The following is a 23,713-nucleotide window of genomic DNA, read 5'->3' as shown; positions in this document are numbered from 1 at the left end:
CCAGAGAGGTGGTAGATGCCCCATCCCTGGAGACATCCAAGGCCAGGCTGGATGGGGCTCTGAGTGACCTGATCTAGTTGAAGATGTCCCTGCTCATTGCAGGGGGATTGGACTAGGCCTTTAAAGGTCCAACCCAAACCATTGTATGATTCTGTGATTATCAACCAAACAATGCAAACAATACAATACATGGTGCTGAAGGTGTTTTGGCATATACCTGAGGAGACAAAGATTTCTAGTTAGGAATATTGGACCACTGTGTTGCTAACATCAGTGTCTTCTCAAGCTGCTGATAAACCTGGAAGAATAAAATGCTTCTCTCTTACTTCTCTCATTTTTAATGGTTTACTGCCCCTTAAACAAAAGTATCAAGGATCTCAGATTATGCGTTAGGCATTTGCCAACAGCAGAACTAGGACGGGAAATGAAGTCCAGTGACACAGCAGAGGTGGCACTTAGCCTAAAGGTGCCATTTACAGGAAGGGAACTGTGCTGAGTGTTAGTGGAGAATTGGTAGAGTATTGATATACTACAACTATTTAACACCGTACTTCAGTCCTTCCGTCTTAATGGCCTTCCTGTAAGGAAAGTCTGTTTACTGTGGATCCAGGTATACAGCCTGTGGTCTGTAGAAGAATGTATTCATGTATACAGTATGGAGGTGAGGAGGAGGAAAGAAGAGGTGAAGATGGGAGCAAAGAGAAAATTCACAGTTAATAAGAAATCATTTTTATTCTACACACAGTTAATGTACATTAATCAGTGTACATGAAATTAGTTATCACTTAAAGTTAAATTTCCCAAGTCGTACTACAGACTCTTGTTGAAATCTTTGTAATCAGACATTGGTGCATGGTCTATGAGGGCTCACAACTGATTCTGTCTTTTGTATTCACTACTGACAACTTTTTTTGATCCTGGGAGGCTGCAGCTATTTCTTAGGTTCCTGATCCTTATTGATCTTATAACTATTTCTCAGACCATTGATTTTATGCTCTGCCACATGGAACAAGATCGAATCAGCTAAAGAAAATAAGAACATCAGTAAGAGAGTCCTTGTTATGAGGACGGAGAAGGAATACACAAGATCATTTCTAGTCTTTAGAGGAGAAAAAAGAGTAATAAATGATTTGTCCGAAGTTACAGGGAAAGAGGAATTGTATCCTAATGACTCTTCCTTTCACTTTTTATTTTAAGGTAGTGAACTGTGGTTTGTAAAGTTACTGCCGCCTTACATAAGTGCTGTTCCTTCTTCTTCCGTAGGGGCTGCGGATTATTTTTTCAGATGCTTCCAGGCTCATCTTCAGGATGAGTGCTTCTAGCCATGTGAGAGCTACACTCCGGATCTATGCAGAGAGTTATGAAAAGGATCCCAGCCAACACAATAAGGAACCACAGGTAATGCAATAGCATTGCAATAGTCAAAGTTGATAAGTAATGCACTTCCTCTATAATAGCAGTGGCTGCAGGTTTTCATCTTTAATCAGAAGGAGCACTCAGCACTTTGACCCCTGTTTACGTTCTTTGTGGATGATTTTCCTAATCATGTGACTGTACACATTTTGAGGCAGGACAAGGAGTTTTAATGTATGCTTGTATAATGTCTAACACAACAGAAATGTCAAGGGCTAAGATACTTGGTGATAACTACTAAGAGAAGCCATTCTAGTTTATTTTTCACTTATTTTTTTGTGTCATAGTCTGAGTTACTGAACAATATTTAAAGAAAGAGATAAATATTTTTCAAGGAGGTTATCTGAAGATCACTCAGTTATGGCAACCAGGGATTCCTCACAATGAGAGCAGAGTTAGGAAATATAGATGACAGAATATAAACCATATAGGGATTCCTTGTAAGGGAAAGACCTGCGGCTGTCTGCGAATTGTTTTGTATCATAACCAGACTCTTTCCTAGGAAGAGTGAAGTTTGAGTACAAGTTGCAGTATAGTCCAACAGACGCCTAAAACAATTCATAATATAAATCACATTTTGAACTCTCAGATTTTTCCCAGTAAAACACTTTCATGCTGTGATATACAACAAGAGAAGACTAAGAATGCTTCCTGGAAGAGAGGATAAGCATTTGGCTTTTAGTAAATCAAAAACCTGTAGTTTGAAGTACCATCTAGTTGTGTATTCAAAACTGAAACACAAATGCAAATTTCCCAAAACATAAATGCTGTCAAATGCATTTGAACCCTAGGTAAATGTTTGACATTGCTTTTTTTTCACCAGATTTCCACCATATACTTAGCTAGTTTCTTTTTATGCTATTAAACAGTTACCTATCGGTCATGATAAGTGCTTCAGTTTTTCTAGAAATGTTGCAGACTCCATCCATGCAGATATGATCTATTGATTTTACTTGCTTTTTATTAAGTAACAGTTTTCATCCTCAGTAAGTCCTCAGAATATGTATAATGTTAAACCTCCAACAGAGTACAAAACTATTCTTTAGTGATTTTAGTATTTTTCTGTGCATCCAGGGTTAGCCCGCTAACAGGGTCATAAATACTTTTTGACTAAAGAACAACAGTGCTACAACCCCATTTGCACTTGCTACTGAATCGGTTTTATGTGGTAAGGTTTTGCTAGCTGGAGGACTGCAGATTGGCTTCTATAAGAAGACACCAGAAGCTGCCCCATATTGAACAGAACCAGTTCCAGAATCAGTTCCAACTGGCTCCTAGATGGACCCACCACTGGCCAAAGCTGAGCCAGTCAGCAATGTTGGTAGCCCCTCTGTTTTAAAATACTTAATAAGGGTAAAAAGTACAGCAGCAGGGAGAGAGGAGTGAGAATGTGTGGGAGAAACAACTATGCCGACACTGAGGTCAGTGAAGAATGGGGGGAGAGTGACAGAGTGGCTTGGTGGACACCTGGCAGCCACCAGCATCAACCCTCCACAGTCAGCTCACCACAGCTCTGTCCCATTTTGTTACAGCACAAATCAGTTGCAATTAAGCTGACTATTTTAAATATGGTTCTTTGTGCTATGTTGGCTAGACATAGATTAAATGAAAATCAGTCATGGTAAGAGGCAAACTGAGAGTCCATTTTAGAGGTTTGCAGTGGACTTACAGTAACCTTCTGATAATGTAGCACAAAAGTATGATCTGAACATATTTCCTGTCTAATGAATCCCAGCAAAAAATACTAGAAAGCAGCAGACCATATACTTGCAGCATTCATCTAGCCTAATTTTGACTATTTAATTACAAATGAGCATGTGCCTTTTATGATGAAATCATTTTTGCATCAAAGGGTTGTTCTGCTTTTTACAAGGTATGCAATATGAGAGAAAGGATATGCTGGCAAAGTTCAGGCTTGTGGGTCTCCTAAAGTAACCTACAATCAATGTACAGTATTTAATGCTTGTTTTATTAAATGGGTGGAAAATAGCAGATGTTCTTATTGAATTTTACACTTGTGAAGAGACTAGATTGAATGAGCAGAGGTTATCCTCAGAAAATGAAGAATATGCTACTCTACTGTTACATTTAATCCTTGTTCTGCATGGCTTTGCTTGAGAAAGGTGCATAAAGTCCCCTGCAAGGTGTAGTGACCTCCCTCCCCAGCAACACAGCCTGTGTCCAAGGAGCAGCAAGAACGCAGCTGCTGCACAGGTTGGTAGGAGCCAGGAACCCAGAGCAGCTACAGGACAGGCATGCCCTCCTTGTCCAGGGCACTGTCCCAAAGCAGGCAAGTGGAGCAGGAAGATCAAGGCTCTGGTAACAAGGCAAGACGAGGCAAGCGATGGATCAGGTTCAGGGTCCATCTGGAGCAGCAGGATATGGGACAGAAGACAGGGCTGGTGACAAGGCAACAGTGTGGGTTCATCCAGAAGACAGGGTAAAAGTGAGAACCAAAGACAAGCTACAATGTACATCCAAGGAGTCCTTCAGGGAGGGAGGCAACCTGTAGCACAGGTCTGGGGTCCCCTCAGGCAGCTGCGCCAAGGAATCTGGAGAGAAGCACCCCTAGGGCATAGATCCTGCAGACTGCTACACTTTTGGCTGTTCCTCCATGGTATTCGGTAGTGAACAGATAATCGCAGGGCTAGAAATGTTGTTGCCTTGAAACTTGTTGCAGGAACTTCCCTGCATTTGTTTAGTGCAGACATACATTTTAACATCCAGGCTGCCTCAGGAGTTACATAGTGCTGTAAAGACCCTCCTCATCTCTTGCCATGTGCACAAAATCTGGGACAAATAGCAGTTTCATCTCAATTAATGCAATAAATTCTTTCTCTGGTTTCTTATTTCACAGTATTGCACAGTTCCCACCTCTTATCTTTCCTTTCTCTGACTGAACGCGTTGCCAGCAACATGAGGGCAATAGGAGCTGCAAGGTCATAGATTATATACCGTAGGCACATGATACATTTCAAGGAAGTAAATAAATTTGATTTCAGGGCATCCTCATCTTAGTACAAAAATAACTAAAAATTTCTCAGGAGAACATTTGATAGTCAGTGAAATATGTGGAAGAGAGTGAATAGCAAACCCCTTTATCAGAAAACAGCATTGCTGAGAAGGGGTGGCATAGTTCTGCTGATATTGTAATTCTTTTTTTGTTTTAGTTTCCTTTGACATTCATAGTGATGTGAACATCTAGAAGAGCTGTGATGGATTTGGAGTTTTAAGTGCTTTGTTTCCTATTTACTTTCAGTAGTAGGGGCATAATCAACATACTCCTAAGTGACCAGTTATTCAAAGAGAACTGACATAAAGAAGTATGTAAAATATATACCCTATATATAGTATTTAAGGAAATTGTTACATTTGGGATAAATGCTTATTTTTCTTTAAGTGTAGCTGGTCTTTGTAACTGGGTAGATGACTACATGTAACTTCTGTAGTGTCGCACTTTGCCTGCAACTACTGATCAGGAAAAACTCTCTGCCATACGTTTTATATCATAAACCAAGACATAAAATTATTTGATGATTGGCTGCTTAAGTAAATATTTAGTTGCTTCTGCTTTATTGGACCACCTCCTTCCAGTACCTTCTTTTCATTTTTTACATAGACAAATGGAAGAGGAATGCTTTGCATTGCTCCATGTTTTTGCCTGGCGACAGTTCCAGTCAATACTTGAAATGAAAGGCAAAAGTATATTGAGACATCTTTATGGCTCTTTTTCACAAGAATTGATTCTTGTTCTGTGAAATCATTATGGTAACTAGGTTGAGTTTACCTCCTATCAGCATCCTTTGTTTTCCCCTTTCAGACAAAGCCTTTTCCAAAATTAGTCAGCCAACTTTTCACAGTTTCCGAGTTTTTTCTAGTTTGCTTGTGTTCCCTTTGACAGTGTTAACTGCTGATGGTGAATCTTCCACATATAAGCAGAAGACTAAACCACCCCTTCTAATATGCATGCTGAGACATGCATATTGTCCTGAAACACCAATATTACATTATAATGCTTTTTGAGTTGTGTTAACTGAGACATATTTTAAGGGCAATATATACAAGTACCTTTATTTTAAGAAGAACTGTTCACTTGAGGTGGATAGAATTAATCATTCACATTAGAGGTGATGTACTTCTCTGGATGATGGTAACTTTATTTCCCACAAGACGTTCAGCCAGATGATATTTCAAGATCCCTTCCAACCTAGGCTGTACTATGGTGAACCCTTATCCAGCATGAAATTTGGACAAAGATCTGTGTCAATGCTCAGTATCATCCAGGTTCAACCACTGTAGGTAGCTGTAGGCCCTACTTTGGTCTGATACCCAGCAGAAAGCCTGACAAGCTTGGAAGCACCATTGAAGCTGCTCAATGCTGCCTCTTATTTTGACCTCAGGGAGCCATTCAAGTGAGTGTTGCTCAACTGAAGCTCTCCTCATGCTTTCTTGTGCCTCAATAGTGTGTAACTCTGCATGAGGCCTGCAGGAAGAGCTAACTTTCAGGCCTTATTATCTGTATGTTTTACTTCAGAAACATTAGAGCTTCCATAAGAGCAGAGTAAATGTAGACAACTGCGTGACTGACAGCATAGTAGTCCAAGGGAAAGCAGTTAAGTATACCAGTAATTAGAAGACTGAGGTTATAGATAAATGTGAATTGCAGTGGCTTCTGGCCATTGAACAATCCATTGAAGGAAATTGGCAGAAACAGCCTCATTATCCCCTAGGAGATAAGGAGTGACTAATTTTTTTTTCTGTGAGTAGTTCAGTTCTTCCTATAAGCCAGTATCAACATGAATGAAAATCAGGAGCAATAGAGAAAAGTGACCATCATGCTCTGTGCAAAGTATATTAAAAACAATCCAATGTAAGCACTTGAAAATTATGTAATATATAGGGGTTATGCCTTCTAGTTATAAGGAGGCTAAAACAAAGTCTTGAAAACCATGCCCAAGGCTTTTCTAAAACTGTATTGTTCCCCACTCTGTTGATTCTCCTTGTCACTGCTGATGCCCCTCATCACTCTGCTTTCCTCGCAAAGTTGCTTTCCAGCTAACTTGGAAGATTTCCTTAAAAAGATGATTTTTTTGGTTTATACTACTCAAATAGGCATTCAGGTAGCAATTTCAGAAAGTTCAGTTCTTTATAACAAACAACAGACTTCTGCCTGAAGCTGTGGGCCTTTATGCATTAACATGTATCTTTTCCTAAGGTTAATAGACTTATTAGCTGTGCTAAATTTAACACAGTTGGAAAAACTAGAGATATGTCCAATGAGCATGAAGTACTAAAATAAGAGTTTATTGACCTTTAGGCTCATTTGCAGCCTCATTTTATAGATCAACTCATATTTCATTATTTCCAGATCCTGACACATAGTTAATATCTTCTCATCCTTTTTCTAGCCACCTGAATATATTATTGAACTTGGATAGTATTCAAACAGGAAGTTTCATATGCAAAGACCAAGAAAGAAATGACTTGTTATGCTGAGTTGTTTTGATTGGTTTTATTTGTAAATCCAATGTGTTGTTCAACAGCAAGGTTGTGTGGCTGTTGCAGGATAACTGTCCTGGAAACAGTGTAGTAAATAATCTGGATTGCTCTGAATATGGACTAGCTAGCTCTATTTTATTTAGGATACAGTGAATCACAAATTCTGCAATTACTTTTGCCAAAGTCTAGTGAACTACGTGCTAGTTAGCTACAGAATCATTAGATTAGCAGCAGCCAAGTGAAGGTTTCAGGGCAGTAGTTGTTTCTTTGTGGTTTTGTCCAAAAAGGCATGCCAATTTAGGAAAAAAAAAAAAAGTGATAAAAAAGAAAAATTGGGATAGATCATCAAAAACTGGATTTCTGAATCAATTCTTGAATGGCAAGTAGCAGAGGAGAAAAAAAAGCCAATTTTCAGGTGGACCTTGGTTGTCATACGAAAGGCTAATGATTATGTATGGTTGTATATATAGTGATTATATAAAGCGATTGTTAATGGTGTGAGTTTGTCCAAGAGGAGGGAACTGAAATCAGTAACCCAGGAGTCCTTGTGTCCAATATCACTTAATAGAGATAAAAATTAAAGGTTTCTGTGTGATTATGTCAAGACACTCCCACAACTGTGCTTAACAAGTCCAGTTTGCTAGAGAATAATGACCTCTTCATTTGTTTTTGAAGCATTGGGTCTTTTAGCATGGCTCTGGTTGGCTGTTAAAACATATAGTATGGTGCAGAGAAATCATGCGAAGTTTTGCCTTTACTATTAAAATCAATTAGATTTTCTTCGAGGGGGTGTGAGATATGGAGATTTCCATCTGTGTGATCACACTCTTTAGGTAACTCAATGTGTGTGTGCCATTCAGGTAATTTAGCTTCTAGTTCTGCACGAAGACGTACAGTGAACACATTTAAAATCAGCTATTACATAGGAAAAATACTTCATGTGACAGTAATTATAAAATCTTTCAGGCATCGTGGAAATTAGTTCATTATACCTAATCTTCACTCAAAGCTTTTTGGGCACACTAGAAAGGAACTGATTTGTTACAAACATAGAATTTTTCGCACAACACTCAGTTTATGTTTTCCTCCTCTCTTTTTCACCCATCATGTCTGGCCTCCTCTATTGCTAGGGTCAGAACAGCTGGCCTCCTGGCCTTTATTGTAATTTTATTTGAGTTAGCAGGCAGACCATGCACAAGAGTAGAGAAGCCAGTTTCTTTTTTCCTGTGGCAAGCGTGCTGCTTCATGGTAACAAAGGACAACTGGCCTCTGGAGATGGTTGACAGAGATAGGAAGCCAAATAGTCCCCTTGTATTCCAGAAGGAAATAGCTGGTGACTTACTGAGCCATCTGGATTCTCACAAGTCTATGGGACCAGACGGGATCCATCCTAGGGTGATGAGGGAGCTAGCAGAAGAGCTCACCAAGCCACTCTCCATCATCTTCCAACAGTCCTGGCTCACTGAGGAGGTCCCATACGATTGGAAATTGGTGTATGTTACCCCAATCCACAAAAAGGGCTGCAAAGCTGACCCTGGCAACTACAGGCCTGTCAGCCTCACCTCAGTGCCTGGCAGGGTTATGGAGCAGATCATCCTGAATGCAATCACACAGCACCTTCAGGATGGACAAGGGATCAGACCCAGCCAGCATGGGTTTAGGAGGGGCAGGTCCTGTCTGACCGACCCGATCTCCTTTTATGATCAGGTGACCCACCTGGTGGATGAGGGGAAAGCTGTAGATGTGGTCTATCTAGACTTCAGCAAGGCCTTTGACACTGTCTCCCATAATATACTCCTGCAAAAGCTGGTAGTCCATGGCCTGGACAAGTGCACTCTCTGCTGGGTTAAGAACTGGCTGGTGGGCCGGGCCCAGAGAGTGCTGGTGAATGGGGCCGCATCCAGCTGGCGGCCAGTCACTAGTGGTGTTCCCCAGGGGTCAGTGTTGGGTCCAGTCCTGTTTAACATCTTTATTGATGTTTTACATGAGGGGATTGAGACCATCATCAGCAAATTTGCTGATGACACCAAGTTGGGAGGGAGTGTCGACCTGCTGGAAGGCAGGAGGGCTCTGCAGAGGGATCTGGATAGTCTGGAAAAATGGGCTGATTCCAATGGGATGAAGTTCAACAAGGCCAAGTGCCAGGTCCTGCACTTTGGCCACAACAACCCCCTGCAGCGCTACAGGCTGGGCGCAGAGTGGCTGGAGAGCAGTCAGACAGAAAGGGACCTGGGGGTACTAATTGACAGGAAGCTCAACATGAGCCATCAGTGTGCCCAGGTGGCCAAGAAGGCCAATGGTATCCTGTCCTGTATCAAAAATAGCGTGGTCAGCAGGACAAGGGAAGTGATCCTTCCCCTGTACTCTGCATTGGTGAGGCCACACCTGGAGTATTGTGTTCAGTTCTGGGCCCCTCAGTTCAGGAAAGACATTGAAGTGCTGGAGCGGGTCCAGAGAAGAGCAACAAGGCTGGTGAAGGGACTTGAACACAAGACCTATGGGGAGAGGCTGAGGGAGCTGGGGTTGTTTAGTCTGGAGAAGAGGAGGCTTAGAGGTGACCTCATCACTCTCTATAACTACCTGAAGGGAAGTTATAGCCAGGTGGGCATTGGTCTCTTCTCCCAGGCAGTCGGCAATAGGACAAGGGGGCATGGGCTTAAACTCTGCCAGGGGAAATTTAGGCTGGATATTAGAAAGAAATTATTTACGGAGAGAGTGATCAGGCATTGGAATGGCCTGCCCAGGGAGGTGGTGGACTCACCATCCCTGGAGGTTTTTAAACTGAGATTGGACACGACACTTAGTGCCATGATCTAGTAAATGGACTGAAGTTGGACCAAGGGTTGGACTTGATGATCTCTGAGGTCTTTTCCAACCCAGTCGATTCTGTGATTCTGTGTAAAGTGAGCACCACCAGCACTGTGGCTGTTACAGAGCCAGGCCCGTTTGTTCCACGATGAAAACTAGGCCATCCACATTGCTTAGGTCTTCTGGAATGGGTGGCCATAGCATAAACCTTTCCAAAGCCTTCTCTTTTATGGAATGCAAGACCCAAGGAGACACGCTGAGCTGTGTGTTGAGCCATTATGGCAGAAGCCCTGCAGGAGAACACTGCTGTGGTGCCAGCCTGTGTGGTCTTAGTGCTCACCTTGCTTCGCACTTATTTCAGTCCGTTCTTCATGTCTCTTCCACCACTTTAGTGTTGCTTTGTAAGTGTATTGATTTGACTTTTAAAGTACATCCAAAGGAAAAGCTCCTTCTAATAGGTAAGGCTATCAAAGCATGTTTTGTGGGTACTTGCCCCTCTTTTCTGACATTCTTTTCCTTTCCCTTAGTTCATGTTCTAGTGATTCTGTTGCCCAGGTTACAAAGGGCTAAGAGCAGCTTCAGGCAGTCACAAAAATGACTTGGGAGCAGGAAGAAGTCCTTGTTACAGGACTTAGAGCTGTCTGTTACCCTGTTACCTGTCTGTTACAGAGCAGCCTTCTGTATAACATTTAAATAGTAAAAATAGAACAACTGAGAATGAATTTACGTGTTAGAAGAGAAAAGGATTTCTAGCCCATGCCTGAAACTTTTAAGGCTTATAATAATTTTTACAATAATAATACCACCACCTAGCAGTTACAACTTTTGGTGACTTCAAAGCATTCTGCAAGCATGTTTTTCTCAAGGCAAACTTTAAGAACTGGAAAAGTGCTTTGACACTAAATCTGATAGACAAGCAGCTGAGGAAGTAGAATTTGGGGTTTGACAGCAATTTTTAGAGAGGGAAGATGCAGAGATGGAAAACATTTGACACATCTTCTATCTCTACAGAGCTCTAAAAGTCAGGCTGCAGCTCTTCTTGATGATTTCATGCTGTACTAACCCACTTGTTTATCTCTCTTTAATTTTGAGGCATTAATAATTGTTCCAGGGAAGTGAACTCTTCTGGAACATGTAGTACTATGCCAGATCTGCTTAAAAATCTGTAACAAGGTCTTGAACTTTTGTTCTGAAATAGTTACCATCCGAAGTGTCATTTTGTTCATTAGTAATTCGGGTGTCTAAATGCCTGGGTGACAGTCACACAAGGTTTAGCCAGTTGATGCTGGATCTTTGATGACTGGCTAATTCAGATGGCTTTCCATTACCTCTCCCTGTGATCCCAGAGTACAGGGAGCAAACGATTTAGTGTTTAATGTTTCCAGTTACTGACATATGTACAAATAATTGACCCTGTGTTCCTAATGTTCCACCCTGTATGTTCACCTGGGTATATGTAAGGCTGAGGGAGCCCCAAATAACACTGGTGGACACGATGCTGAATGAAAAATGCAGATCAGTATAGTAAAAGAAGACAGAGCAAATGTTTGTGAACTGTAAAAGGAAGCTGTAGTTATCCGTTGTTCACTAAAATGTTTGAATCCTGTTTGATGGTATTGCCATTCTCTGAGCTTTTTTTTTTCCCCCTCTTTATTTTTCCCAGATAAATTCTGCAGAATTCTTTTCACTGATGAGATTGATGGGGAAACTTATTTTTGAGACTTACACTGGGCAAAGTGAATTTGAGACCTGTGGAAAATGTCCGTGCCCTGACTGTGTAGAACTCAGTTACATTTGGTTTTCCTAACAAGGCTGAAATTCAGTGCAGGCTGGGGAAGAGACTGAAAGAAAAGATTCACGAGCTTTACAGTCGAAGTCTGGACAGATGATTTTGCCTCAGAACTGCATGAATTTTTGATGAAAGTTGGCAAGTTTTAGCTTAAATGTGACACATAGTACATTTTCACAAGGTGTTTCTTGACATACAGATGGCATTGTCCACCTGTTCTGTGGAAAAATATTTCTAAAGCCAAACCTTAGGCTTGTGCTGAGCTTTTAACCTGCAGGCAGGTATATTTCGACCTTGCCTGAGCCTTTGATAAAGCAGGTGCATCATGGTACAAATCTTATCTGAGAACCTGACTAAAAGAATTGAAATTGTATGGATTTTTCTTGAAAGCTCACAGAGGGAAAAAATGCTACATGAGCCAGAGAGAAATGATACACCTCTGACAGCTCTGGTGCAGAGTATTCCTGAGCAAAGGGCTTTTGATCTTTATTTGTGCTATGTTAGATGTCTGCTTGTTTGATGTATTTCCTGGTACGAATAATCTTCCCTACCAGTTAGTTCTTTAGAAGTATAGCATCTATATTATTACTAAAGCAAAATTCTGATTTAAGTTGTTTCTGATTTAAGTCCATTTTCAATTCTTAAATTATATGTGTGGGATAACATGGCATATCTCCCACACAGTTTGCAAGAGTTTTCTATATTAACATTAACATACAGAATGATTGTAATTGCCATTTTGAGTTGACATGTCAATAGTAAAGTTTTACAGTTTCTGAAGCAGAAGAAACCATTTGAAAAATATTTTTAAATCAAGATCTCTTTAAAATATATAACTCTTTCTAGAATTGTATAAACTGCAAATGATTGCTGGCCAGGAATCATCTTTTGCAACTGGTACGTAAACCATTCATTGCAGAGATAAAGGAGTTTCAAAAAAGGCATATACAGCTCTAGTTCCTTGTTGGTCTGCTCTGTTCTTGCCATTCCAAAGAGAATGCTTTTTTGGTGTTGTTTTTTGGTTTTGATGTTAGTTTTGTTTTGTTTTTCACCTGCAGGATGAAGGAAGTGTACTTTAAATCAAAGTGTGAGAGGACAGAGCTAAAATAAGAGCATGATTATGACAAGCAGAATACTTAGTAGTAATTGGAACAACTTGGCAAAAGAGCGGCAGCTAAGTTGTTTATATAAATGGGTGTCACATAAACTTGTTTGATTTTGTGTTTTGTTCAAAGCATTGTATAGAGCTTTGTTTGGCTTTTTTTCCCCCTTTCTTCTCTGGGGTGCATTTGTGGTTTAAGAAAGCAGGGTCAAGTAAAGCTGGTCGGTAGGGTTGCTTGTTACATTTTCCTGTGCTTTTTCGATTAACTAGGAAAGAGGTTTCTTAGGGGAGTGCCAGAGTTCTCCTTGATCCTTCTTGTTGGAGGGAAGGAATGATATGGTCCAGACCTTATAAATTGGCACATTTTATTGTTTTTTCTTGCAATATTTGCCCACAGATGCAAGTTTGTGCTCCACGTGTTAATCTCCTCTAAGCATGTTTGACTCTAATGGACTTGTATTCTGCTTCAATGATTATTCAGTAGATAGATATCTACAAATATGGAGCTTTTTTGAGCAATAACATGTCACACTGCTCACACTTGGGCATAACTAAATTTGACACCAGTGGCATTCAGTGTGTTACTCCATGACTCTGTTTGCACAATTAGTTTGTCTGCTCACTCTTTTAGGTGTCTGAACATTTGTATAAATAAAGCAAACACCTCATACTGACAGAACTGTTAAGTGGCTGAAACAGATTTGAGGTATTAACTATATTAATCTCATAAAAAAGATATCTAAATTTAAGCTCACTTGAATTACAGTTTTGTTTGATTTGGTTTTTAAACCTGACAGGTTTGAAGCCAGAATGTAATTTATTTGAAACATGTGGCAGGCGGGAATCTTGACGAATTTGAAAACCAAATAGATGGTTCTCTGAAAAAGAAGACTTTCACACAAAATTCAACTCTGCCAGTTTATCTTTACATGTCATTTAATTAACTGAGTGAAGGTTCAGTTTCCATTTGAAAAAATATATTTTACTTGATTTTCATGTGGTACCGTCGTAGTTGTTTTCTGCACCCAGCTGTCTGGGTAGTGTTATACATATGGCCATTCAATAAGGACTGTAGCCTGAAACATGAGAGTTCATGCTGCCTCTGCTGGAATTTATCCTATTTAATATAACTATAGGTGGTACTACTCAAAACACACTTCTGTGATTTCTGTTAAGGTAATTGTTACAGTACCTTCCAACTCTAAGCTTCACAGTTAAAGTGTGCATCTCATGTACATGGCTTCCACTCAGCAGAAAAGAAATAATATTACTTTTGTGATTTCTAGGTTGTTTTCTACATTATCAGTGTAGCATACTTATTGTTTTCTCTTTTCTGCATACCTTAGGTATACTCGGTGTAACACTGCACAAAACATGTACTCAGCATGATACTTCATTGTATCAAGTATGACACTGTAGCTGTAGCTACAGTGTAGCTGTGTCAGTGTTTATTATTATTAAATGTTTTACTATTGTTATATAATACTACAGTTAAAAGGATTTATATGTGAAATCTGTTGATATTTCTGCTTTATGTAATTCAATTTATTTCTTCTTCTTTAGGCTGTGCTGAGTCCTCTTATAGCAATCGCACTGAAAATATCTCAGATTCATGAGAGGACAGGGCGGAAGGGACCCACTGTCATCACCTGAAACCAGAGAAGATTGTAAAACCAGGGCCAAAAGAGGAACAGCAAGGAAGAGAGAGGACCTTGCTGAAACATGTTAGCCATTTGTGCCTTGTATGATTTTAAAAGTTGTCTTGGGGATAAGTGTAGGGTGGGAAGAAACATTCAGTATAATGTTGAGCATATTCATTTGCATTGATCTCCAAATACAATAGTGTATTGACTTCTTTGTTTTACCTGCAATATCTTAATTTCAGATCACAATATAGCCAAAGAAAGAGGCCTTAACCTTCACGTGTTGTCAGCAATGTGGCAGAAAAGGAAAACTCCTTGGTTTTGAATGCTCTTATAAAGGCTGGGGAAATTTCAGTTAGAGAGGGAGTTGCAAAGCAAAGACATGCTTGGTGAATATTGTTTTGAGATCTTTGTCACCTTCTTGATGGTTTACGAAGATGTATACAGAGCATGTCTGAGGCATCAGGGCTGTGAAGCGACTTTTGCAAAGGGTGTATTTCCTCACCTGACACCTCTCCAGTCTCTCCCATTGCTCACATGTGCACGCTGGCAGCAGTGTTGCGTACACACTTGCACATGCTCCCAAAGAAAGGGTTATCCCATATTTTATTTTACCCCTGCTTTTAAAGCATATCCATCTGACTTGTGCCTTTAGATTTTCCTGGGTTTTTGACTCTTTGTGTTTTTTTCCTCCAAAGGGAGGCTTTTGTGCTGTAGAAGCTGATTGTGTCCTTTCAACAATATGTCGGGTGTGGAATCTGGCTGTCTTTTGCAATATTTCTCATGTCAGCAGATGATATTGGTGCTTACTGCATTTGAAAGGTTATCACTGCAAATTCAGCAATTTTTTCACGAAGGAGTTATTATGGAAGTTTTTCAAGCCTTTGAAATACTCATGCTCCACTTAGCACAAAGTGGTTAATTGAAGTGTGTAGTGAAGAGGAAATAAAAACAAATGTTAATGAATTAAATAGAGATACTCCTCCTGATTCACGGGCTGAATGCAGTTTCTGTTAGGTTCTTTGTAACAGTGGATCATGGAATAAAATCTGGTGCGTGCAAAGAGAGATGTCCCGGCATTGATCTGAAAAGGATATTGGGGATATGAAGATCAGCATTTTTCTGCTTGTGAAATGATTCTGCAGTTCCAGCTATAATCCTGTGCTCTGAAGAGGAACACAAACACTTCATGCATGTGACATGTGTGAAAGCTTTGCTTCTTTGGGAGCAGTGTGGTCACTTCTATCATGTGTCAAGGTGGCTCTGTGCAACTTGCCTCTTTGCAGTGTGTTTCAACTAATTATGGTTGTCAAATTTTAGTGCAATTTATATGATATTGCAGCAAAAGGAAAGAGCTTTGATTTCTTTCGACACTTCTGTCAAAATTGCTATGGCACTTAGTACACAATAAAGAGTAATGCTGTATTTCTGTATTAATACATGATTGTTGACAAGACACACTGCCTTTTCAAGCATCCTAATAAAACTGCCTTTAATACAATTACATTATCTGCTTAATTGACTCTAAACAAATGAGGTAGAAATGTTTTCACACAGTATTCTACTTTGCCATTAAGTGTTTCTGTAAACCAAATGAGGTTTTAAGACTTTAGTTCTTTTTATAAAGATTTATTTTTTAGATGACCATGGCATTCTCACACAGTTTGAACATCTACTTATGAATGTGAGAATATTAATCTTCATCCTAGGTGCAGGATAGTAAGCTTCTAAGTAGTGGATCACACATGCTCAAGCATAGACATACTCTGGATTATGACAGTTCAAATTACTGGGCTGCATGAAAGAACATTCTAAACAGCAGTCCAAGAACTTCTAAAATCTCTTATTTGTTCTGTGACAATGAACTAGCCTAACCCCAGATCCACTCACCATCCTTTTTTTATGATACCTGGTGATATTGATAAAATCTAATAACTGGTATTTTTCACCAGTTAACTGCTTTTCTCTGCAAGAAGGTGAACAAAACTTTGTAAGCCTGAAGTACAGTGTGTATCTTTATATCTGATATGTTTGGGGAAGGACTGTAGCAACAATCTCATAAAGTGTGCTGCATTTCCTGAGGTCTTTCACTTACTAACATGAGAGATAAATGCTTGGAAAAGAGCAATGTATATGAACTTAAACAAAGATGCAAGGCTTCTAAAAACAGACTATGCATCTAACACAGGGAAAACTGACACCATGTGCCTTGTCACAGTCTCTGGGTACTGTGACAGAGACCCAGACCTTTCTGTGACTGTTGTTGGTTTAGAAGCTTTATAACATCTGCAAATTGCAAGATTCCTGTGTTGTTCAGCTGTGATTGCACTAACATTTACTTGGACTTCCCAAACCCTCAATTTTTTCTGTGCCCAGCAATAGAAGGATACACTCCTAATACACTGGAGGAGAAGGAGAAAGAAGAACAGAGAGACAGCAGTGAAAGGGAGAATGATTTCAAGGTACATGAGCAGATGGCTGACCAAGACAGGGCTTGAGTGGGGCCCAGGAACAGAGAAAGAGGCAGCAGATGGTGGGGAGGATCAGGAGAAGACAAAGCGCTGGATTCAGCTGGAAAGAGGTGTGATAACGCTAATAACCTAAAAGTGGGTTTGAGTTAGGGAAAGAGGGAAAAACGAATTAAAGGTGGGAAAGGAGCATGGTCTAAGAATGACTTAATAATGTTCAATATTAAATAAAACTGTCTATAATCTCACCTGTTTAGTGACAATGTATTGTAGTAACTGCTCTCAGGATCAGAGATAAATAGTAGTCTACACTAGGAGGAAATAACAGTAAATTTAGAGCAGTATGAATTGGTGACTCTGACATAACATTTTACAGAAACACAGTAACTGAGACCAGATTACTAAAACTGGTACAAGAGTACTGCCAATGCAATTAGAAGTGACAGAATGTTTGGCATAGTCTCATTGGGGAGCACAGTGGTGGCTCAGAGCAGGGTCAGACAGACGAGGCTATCCAGGACTACATCCAGTTGGGTTTTGATTATCTCCAAGGCTGGAACTCCAAAACCTCTCTGGGCAAACTGTTCAAATGTTTGACCACTCCTATAGTAAAAAAACCCCAACCACTTTCTTGAGTGTTCAGGTGGAATTTTATACATTTCAGTTTGTGCCCATTGCCTCTTATCCTGTCACTGGGCACCACTGAGAAGAGGCCGCCTCCGTCCTCTTATTTCTCTCCTGTCAGGTAGTTGTAGACATCAGAAAGATCTCTCCCAAGCCTTCTCCAAGCTAAACACTCCCAGCTCTCTCAGCCTCTTGTCATATGACAAATGCTCCAGCCCCTTGAATTTTGTGGCCCTTTACTGGAGGAACTCCAGCATGTCCATGTCTCTTTTGTAATGGGGAGCCCAAACCTGGACCCAGCACTCTAGGTACATCTCAGCAGTGCTGAGCACAGGGGAAGAAGGATCACCTCCCTGCACCTGATGGTGATGCTTTTCCTAATGCAGCTCAGGATGCCACTGGCCATCTTTGCTGTGCAGGTGAGTTGCTGGCAAATGGTCAACCTGTTGTCTAGCATCTTATCCCCAGGTCCTTCTCTGTGGAGACGCTTGCCAGCCCATTGGCCCTAGTATGTATTGGTGCCTGGTTTTAGTCCTCCCCAAGAGTAGGACTTTGCATTTCCCTTTTCTAAACTTCACGGGGCTCTGGTTGGCCCATTTCTCCAGCCCATTCAGGTCCATTGGCAGCAAACCTGCTGGTATGTCAGCTGCTATTTCTAGTGTTATCTGCAAAACCAATGAATGTGCATTCTGTCCCATCATTCAGATTGTTAAAGATGTTAAGCAGTATTGGCTCTAATACTGACCTCTTGGGCACGCTACTGTTGACTGGCCTCCCCCTGGACTTTGTGGCAGTGATCACAACCCTGTGTGCCCAGCTGTTCAGCCACTTTTCAGTCCACCTCACTGTTGACTTACCCAAACCATATTTTGTCACCTTCTCTATGAGGATGTTATGGGAGATGGTGCCAAAAAGCCTTACTAAAGTCAAGGCAAAGAACATTCATGGTTCCTTCTCATCCACCAAGCCAGTTGTCTCATTGTAGAACATCAACAAGTTGTTTAAGCATCATTTCCCCTTCATAAATCTATGCCGACTACTCCCAGTCACCTTCTTGTCCTTCATGGGTTTGCCAAGAGTTTCCAGGATTAGTTGATCCGTGACTTTACAAAGGACAGAGGTGAGGCTGACCAGCCTCTATCTCCCCAGATCCCCCTTCTTCTCTTGAAGACAGGAGTGGCATTTGCTCTCTTCGAGTCATCAGGAACCTCTCCCAGTCACCACAACTTTTCAAAGATAATGGAGGGTGGCCTTGCAATGGCATGGCCCAACTTCTTCAGCACCATGCATGAATCCCAAGTCATCCCATGGACTTGTGTGGGTGCAGTTTGTTTAAGTGGTCCTTAACCTGATCCTGCACCACCCAGGGTAAGGCTTTCTTGCTCCAGACTTCTCTAGTCTCAAGGACCTGGAATTCCTGAAGGCTGGTTTTACCAGTAAAGATGAAAGCAAAGAGAGCACTGAGCACCTCAGCCTTTTCCATGTCCTCTGTCACCTGATGTACATGTAGAAACTTTTCTTGTTGACCTTCACATTCCTCACCAGATTCAATTCCAGGTAGGCTTTGGCTTTCCTGATCTTATCCCTGCATGATTAGACAGTGGCTCTGTATTCCTTCTGGGTCACCTGTTCATGCTTCCGCTTAGCATGCATTTCCTGCCCATGTCTGAGTTTAGTCAGGAGCTCCCTGGCCATTCCTGCAGGCCTCCTACTGTCTTTGCTTGGTTTCTGCATGTCAGGACGAACCATTCCTGAGCTTGCAGGAGGTGATTCTTGAAAGTCAAACAGCTCTCCTGGACTCATCTGCTCTCCAGGGCCATAACCCATGGGATTCTTCCACACACACCTCTGAAGAGATTAAAGTCTACTCTGCTAACTTTGGTCCCACTTTTTGCTCTTGTCTCTCCTGTCAAGATCCTGAACACCATCTCATTATCACTGCAGCAAAGACTTTCACATCCCCACTCATTTCTTCTGGTGGTGTAAGTATCAGGACACCCCCACACCTTCTTGTTGACTCCTCAGTTGCCCATGTCATTACGTTGTTGACAACGCACTGTTGTCTTCTGAAGCCTTAGTTTGACCTGTTCATATCCTCCAGTCCAAAGAAAATTCATTTGAATCTAAAACTTCCAGCTGCTGTTCCTGGCAAAGCTAACTTCATGCTAGTAAGTTGGATCAAAAGGAAACCGTTTAAAAGCTTTTATTGCTTTAAGATTGTTGAAATTTTGGAGCTAATTGCCTGTAGCTTTTTCCATTAAGCTCATAGCCAAATAGTTCATTACCTGAAAAGACAAACTAAGTAAGTATCAAATAAAATATTAGGTATTAACCTTAATTTTCTACTTATCTCAATAACCTTTATGTCCCAAAACTTTCTTCCAGATTGCAGGTTGAAGATGCAGTTATCTTCAGTTTCACATTCCTGGATCCACTGAGACCTCATGACATCTGCAGAAGGCTGGAGCTAAAAAGGGGCACAGAAGGACTTCCCTGGGACTAGGGGAAAGGAAGAGAGGATTAGCTCTTCCTCATTGGCTATAAACCTTGTGGAAAGAATCTCAGTGTCATTTCCTATAGCAAACTGGTCCAAAAACAACCTTCAGCAATACGCCTGCAGCACTTGCTCTCAGAGCTACCTGTGTTCTCAATCATTTCCCACTGGTGCTCTTGCTTTAATAAAAGGTTGAACTTGCACGGGAAAAGCATTTTGCCACAAGAGATCTCCTGGTTAACCAACCTCATCTGCTGTGATTGACCCCTGCACCAGTACTTGTGCCGTGTGCACACCTTCAGGATCTGGGGCCCTGCAGTAAGGGAGGAAGGGATTTCACGGTTTGGGTATGGTAGTGCTAGGAGGTAAGACCACAAGAAGGTCACTTGACATAGGAAATCCTCACTTCAGTGGTTTTGGAAGTAATGTGCAGTGTTCCTCCAACTTCTACTGTTCTCTGTGCTGGGCTACTTCTCAGTCACTTTGAAAAATCTTTGTATGCTGATGCCATCTTCTACCAGCATCTGTCTTTTTCAGAGACTCTTTTTTGGCCTGTGATTGTTTTAATATATTTCTCTTCCTCAACTTGCCTTGATTTTCCTTCCTCTGTAGTTTCTTCATCCCATTTTATCCTGCTTTCCTTTCTCCTTACATCAATGGAAGCTTTATAGGTCCTTCCCACAAAGGATGAAATTTTTTAGAAGAAAAAACTGACATGATTGTCACTTTGCTGGCCATTGTTACCATGATCGCCATAGCTTGCACTTGTAGTGCACAAGCAGCCATGCTGTACACTTCACATGCTGAAGTTGTTGTCTTAGGGTATGTGGGCATCTGGAAAGTGTGATAACTTTTCAGTCTCACTGGTTCTGCAGCCAAAAGCAAAACTCCAACTATAGTCAGGGCTGCAGGTCCAAATCTGAGCAAAATTTTTGTTGTCATCTGGAATTATAGTTGACAGTGGCCTGGATGCAACTTTGCTTCAGTTGTTCCATTGAAGGAAGGAAACATGTAACAGAGGAAGGATGAGTCCAAGTCTGTTCTCCTTTTGGCACTTGTTCCCTAACCGTGAGGCCACTTGTGTCAGAAACAGGATACGGGACCCCTTTTTTAGTTCCCAAAGTCTCAGGTAGGCTGCAGTGGAAGCAACTGCTTTTAGAGACAGCTCAAAGGAGTGGGTCAGAGAGATATTTTCCTCCTGCAATTTCTAGTTCCCTTTGAGAAGCTGTGGTATATCCAGGGCTGTCTGTTTAGCAACTTGGAACTGTATTGTGAGTATTGTATTGTGTACTTACCATGAATCACGGACACCGTGTATCATATGGGCAAGTACATGGCATTTGTTTTGAATACAAAACATAGTCATTAATTCAATAGTAAAATACCGACTATTTGTGCCCCAAAATAAAACAAGTAACTTCAGAAGTATATGATACAAAAATAATCAGTTACAACAAATAATTTACAAATTGCAAACGAAAGCTGAGTTAATAAGTTTCCCAAGTCAGCTAATGTTACAAAAGTACAAGTGAGGACTTTCAGTCAAAACTCCTTATGAGGCACAAGACATTTAAGATTGATAGCAGCATGACACTTATTTATCCGGCAGCATAAGAAACTGCTGTTGCCAGTGATACTGACTTTTATGAGATACAGCCTGATTATTTCTATCTGTACAGAAATTCATTCTGGTTTGAAACACCAAGCACCCCTATATATATATATATATATCCCCTCCAGCTCCACTCGCACACACAAATGATCAGTGCTTCTCCTGGGCAGCTTCACCCTAAGTGATGTACTGTCAGGGATCACTGACACACGTCTTCTTACAATTTTCCCTGTTTCACAGTTGCAGGATTTTTACCCACTGCCTGTCTCAGATGTTCTGACAGGTGTTGCTCTTTCTGAGATTCCCTGGCAGTCTGTATCCTGTTGGTAACTATTTTCTTGTGTGGATGGATTAAAATTTGACTCTCTTCTTCTGAGGTTTGAGCGTTGGTCAGCTGTTTGCTGCTGCTGTAGCCACGGCACAGATAATTCATAAGGTGGTGGCTGTTCCTGCTCATCAGTTTCACTCATGGGCTCTGCGCTGCTTTCACTATATGGAGGTGGAGGGATGTTGATGATTTCTTCCTGTTTTATTGTGGAGTCAACCGGCAGCACAGAGGACTGTTTTTCAGGATCTGTGCTGTCTTCATAGGAGGGGGGATAGAAGTCAGGCCTGAAAAAAGGCAAATTAAAAGGAAACACAAAATGTGAAATGTGGTTTATCTCAGACAGCTTGTTTAGATGCTTTTTCTGTTATATTTTCAGAGTTTAGAGGAGGCTTAGACTGTAAATGGAAACCTAGGTAGGTTTAGATCAGTGGTATATATGAATATAAAACAGCTATCTCGGCTGGGCTCGGCACCTGTGTCTTTCTGCAAAATGTTTTATTAAAACAAAACGTTCTAAAAAGACAAGTCTTCCACATGAGAGTTCCCACCCATGGCACAGAAACATTCTTTCTTCCGAGTATTTCAAAAAGTACCTGAGAAATTTAGATTTGGAAGGAGAAAGAGATCACTGCCCAAAGTAGATAAAATTAGTGAATTATTTATTATTACACTTCTCATTGTTTTCCACAGTTTTAAAGTACATTTTGCATATTTCTTCTTATCTAACCAAAATTTGCTGGATGTTGTTTTCATAGTGCTTTTGAAGCACCCATTGCCAGTGTTTCTGGTGTGGTTTCCACAACAGTCCGGGAAAAGTCATTTACATCCAGTGAAGCTGTTAAAGACTTTCATCAGGCATAGTGCCAATCAGTTTAAGAAACTCAAAGCATCAGACTTTGCTCAGAAATGACAGGGGTAGTTACACAAGAAAACTTTAGCAAGGACCATATAGGGAGGTGAAGCTGCCTGCATACCTCTTTGCTAATGAGTAGTACGAGCACATATCCCACAGCAGCACATATGGAATTGTCTGTTGAGATGGAACGAATGATGCTCCTGCTCTGGGAAGTTGACATAGCTGCATCTGGCCCTTCCATGCATGGCTTTGGACCACTCTGTGCAACCTGCTATGTTTCCTGTAGAATACCTTTCCTTATCTATTGTTGGCACAAATTGCTGTTTACACATTGCTGCTTGCTCTAGCTAACCAAGTTTCAGACAACAGTTGTCTCCATAGAAACAGAATAAAATGGCTACACGTTTTTTTTATTTTGCAAAAACCTTGTGTTGCTTCTATCTTCTTACAATACATTTACAAAACAGCATCCCTCCCTCCCAATTTGTCGTCAGCAGTACTGCAACACATACCTGTCTACGGTGCTGATACGTAGCTCCCTATGGCTGGGATTTTGAATGAAGATGCTGCTGAGAACCCTGCATTTCAAGACCTCATGAAAAGTGCTCCAGAAAATGCCAGCCACAACGAGAAATAACCCCAAAGCTAACAGGCAATAAAACATCAGCTCAGTTTTTCCACATCTGCAGGAGGAACTGGAGGAAACGCAGAGAGCTCCCAGACAAATAATTGAGAAACCGAGTAAGAGCACAAAAAGACGAATGAAGGTGAAAACAGCTTTTGGCATCTTTCCTGGCAAACACAGCATTTGGTCACTGTCTGCTGTTTGTTTGCTGGCTGCCTCAGCTGGGCTTTTCCTCTTCATACATTGGTATTTTATACACTCCAGGATCAAGTGGCCTTTGGACAATTAAGAGAAACAGGCAGTTTTAAGATACTCATTAACTCTTTAAGATACTCATAATCTCTTTTGAGATTAATTAGTAAACTTAAACTGACTTTAAGGAAGGAAGCAGAAACTTCCTACACTATTTCTTTGCTGCTATCATCTCTGGAGTGCATATTGAAGTGCTGCAT

The 23,713-nt window shown here is 40.9% G+C and overlaps 2 protein-coding genes across 2 annotated transcripts in view; one reads left to right on the top strand and one right to left on the bottom strand.

Moving 5' to 3' along the window:
* PGM5 (phosphoglucomutase 5) overlaps positions 1-15,749 on the top strand; it is a 71,870-nt gene extending 56,121 nt beyond the window's left edge. The window contains exons 10-11 of the mRNA XM_082074885.1: positions 1,264-1,398; positions 14,175-15,749. Coding sequence (XP_081931011.1) covers positions 1,264-1,398; positions 14,175-14,264 — 225 coding nt within the window. The 3' untranslated portion in view covers positions 14,265-15,749. The remainder of the gene's footprint in view (positions 1-1,263; positions 1,399-14,174) is intronic.
* Positions 15,750-21,703: 5,954 nt separating this feature from the next.
* Positions 21,704-23,477, bottom strand: TMEM252 (transmembrane protein 252; the record flags this gene model as incomplete). The annotated part of the gene is made up of 2 exons (XM_082074563.1): positions 23,149-23,477; positions 21,704-22,064 (listed from the first exon to the last, which is right to left on the bottom strand). Exons 1-2 carry the CDS (start codon positions 23,442-23,444, stop codon positions 21,704-21,706), a joined length of 657 nt encoding a protein of 218 aa, XP_081930689.1. The 5' UTR covers positions 23,445-23,477.
* Positions 23,478-23,713: the final 236 nt, after the last annotated feature.

Source organism: Streptopelia decaocto, assembly GCF_964273445.1.
Source record: "Streptopelia decaocto genome assembly, chromosome: Z".
Taxonomy (NCBI): Eukaryota; Metazoa; Chordata; class Aves; order Columbiformes; family Columbidae; genus Streptopelia; species Streptopelia decaocto.
The sequence above is the reverse complement of the archived record's forward strand: the minus strand, read 5'-3'. Positions and strand labels throughout refer to the sequence as shown.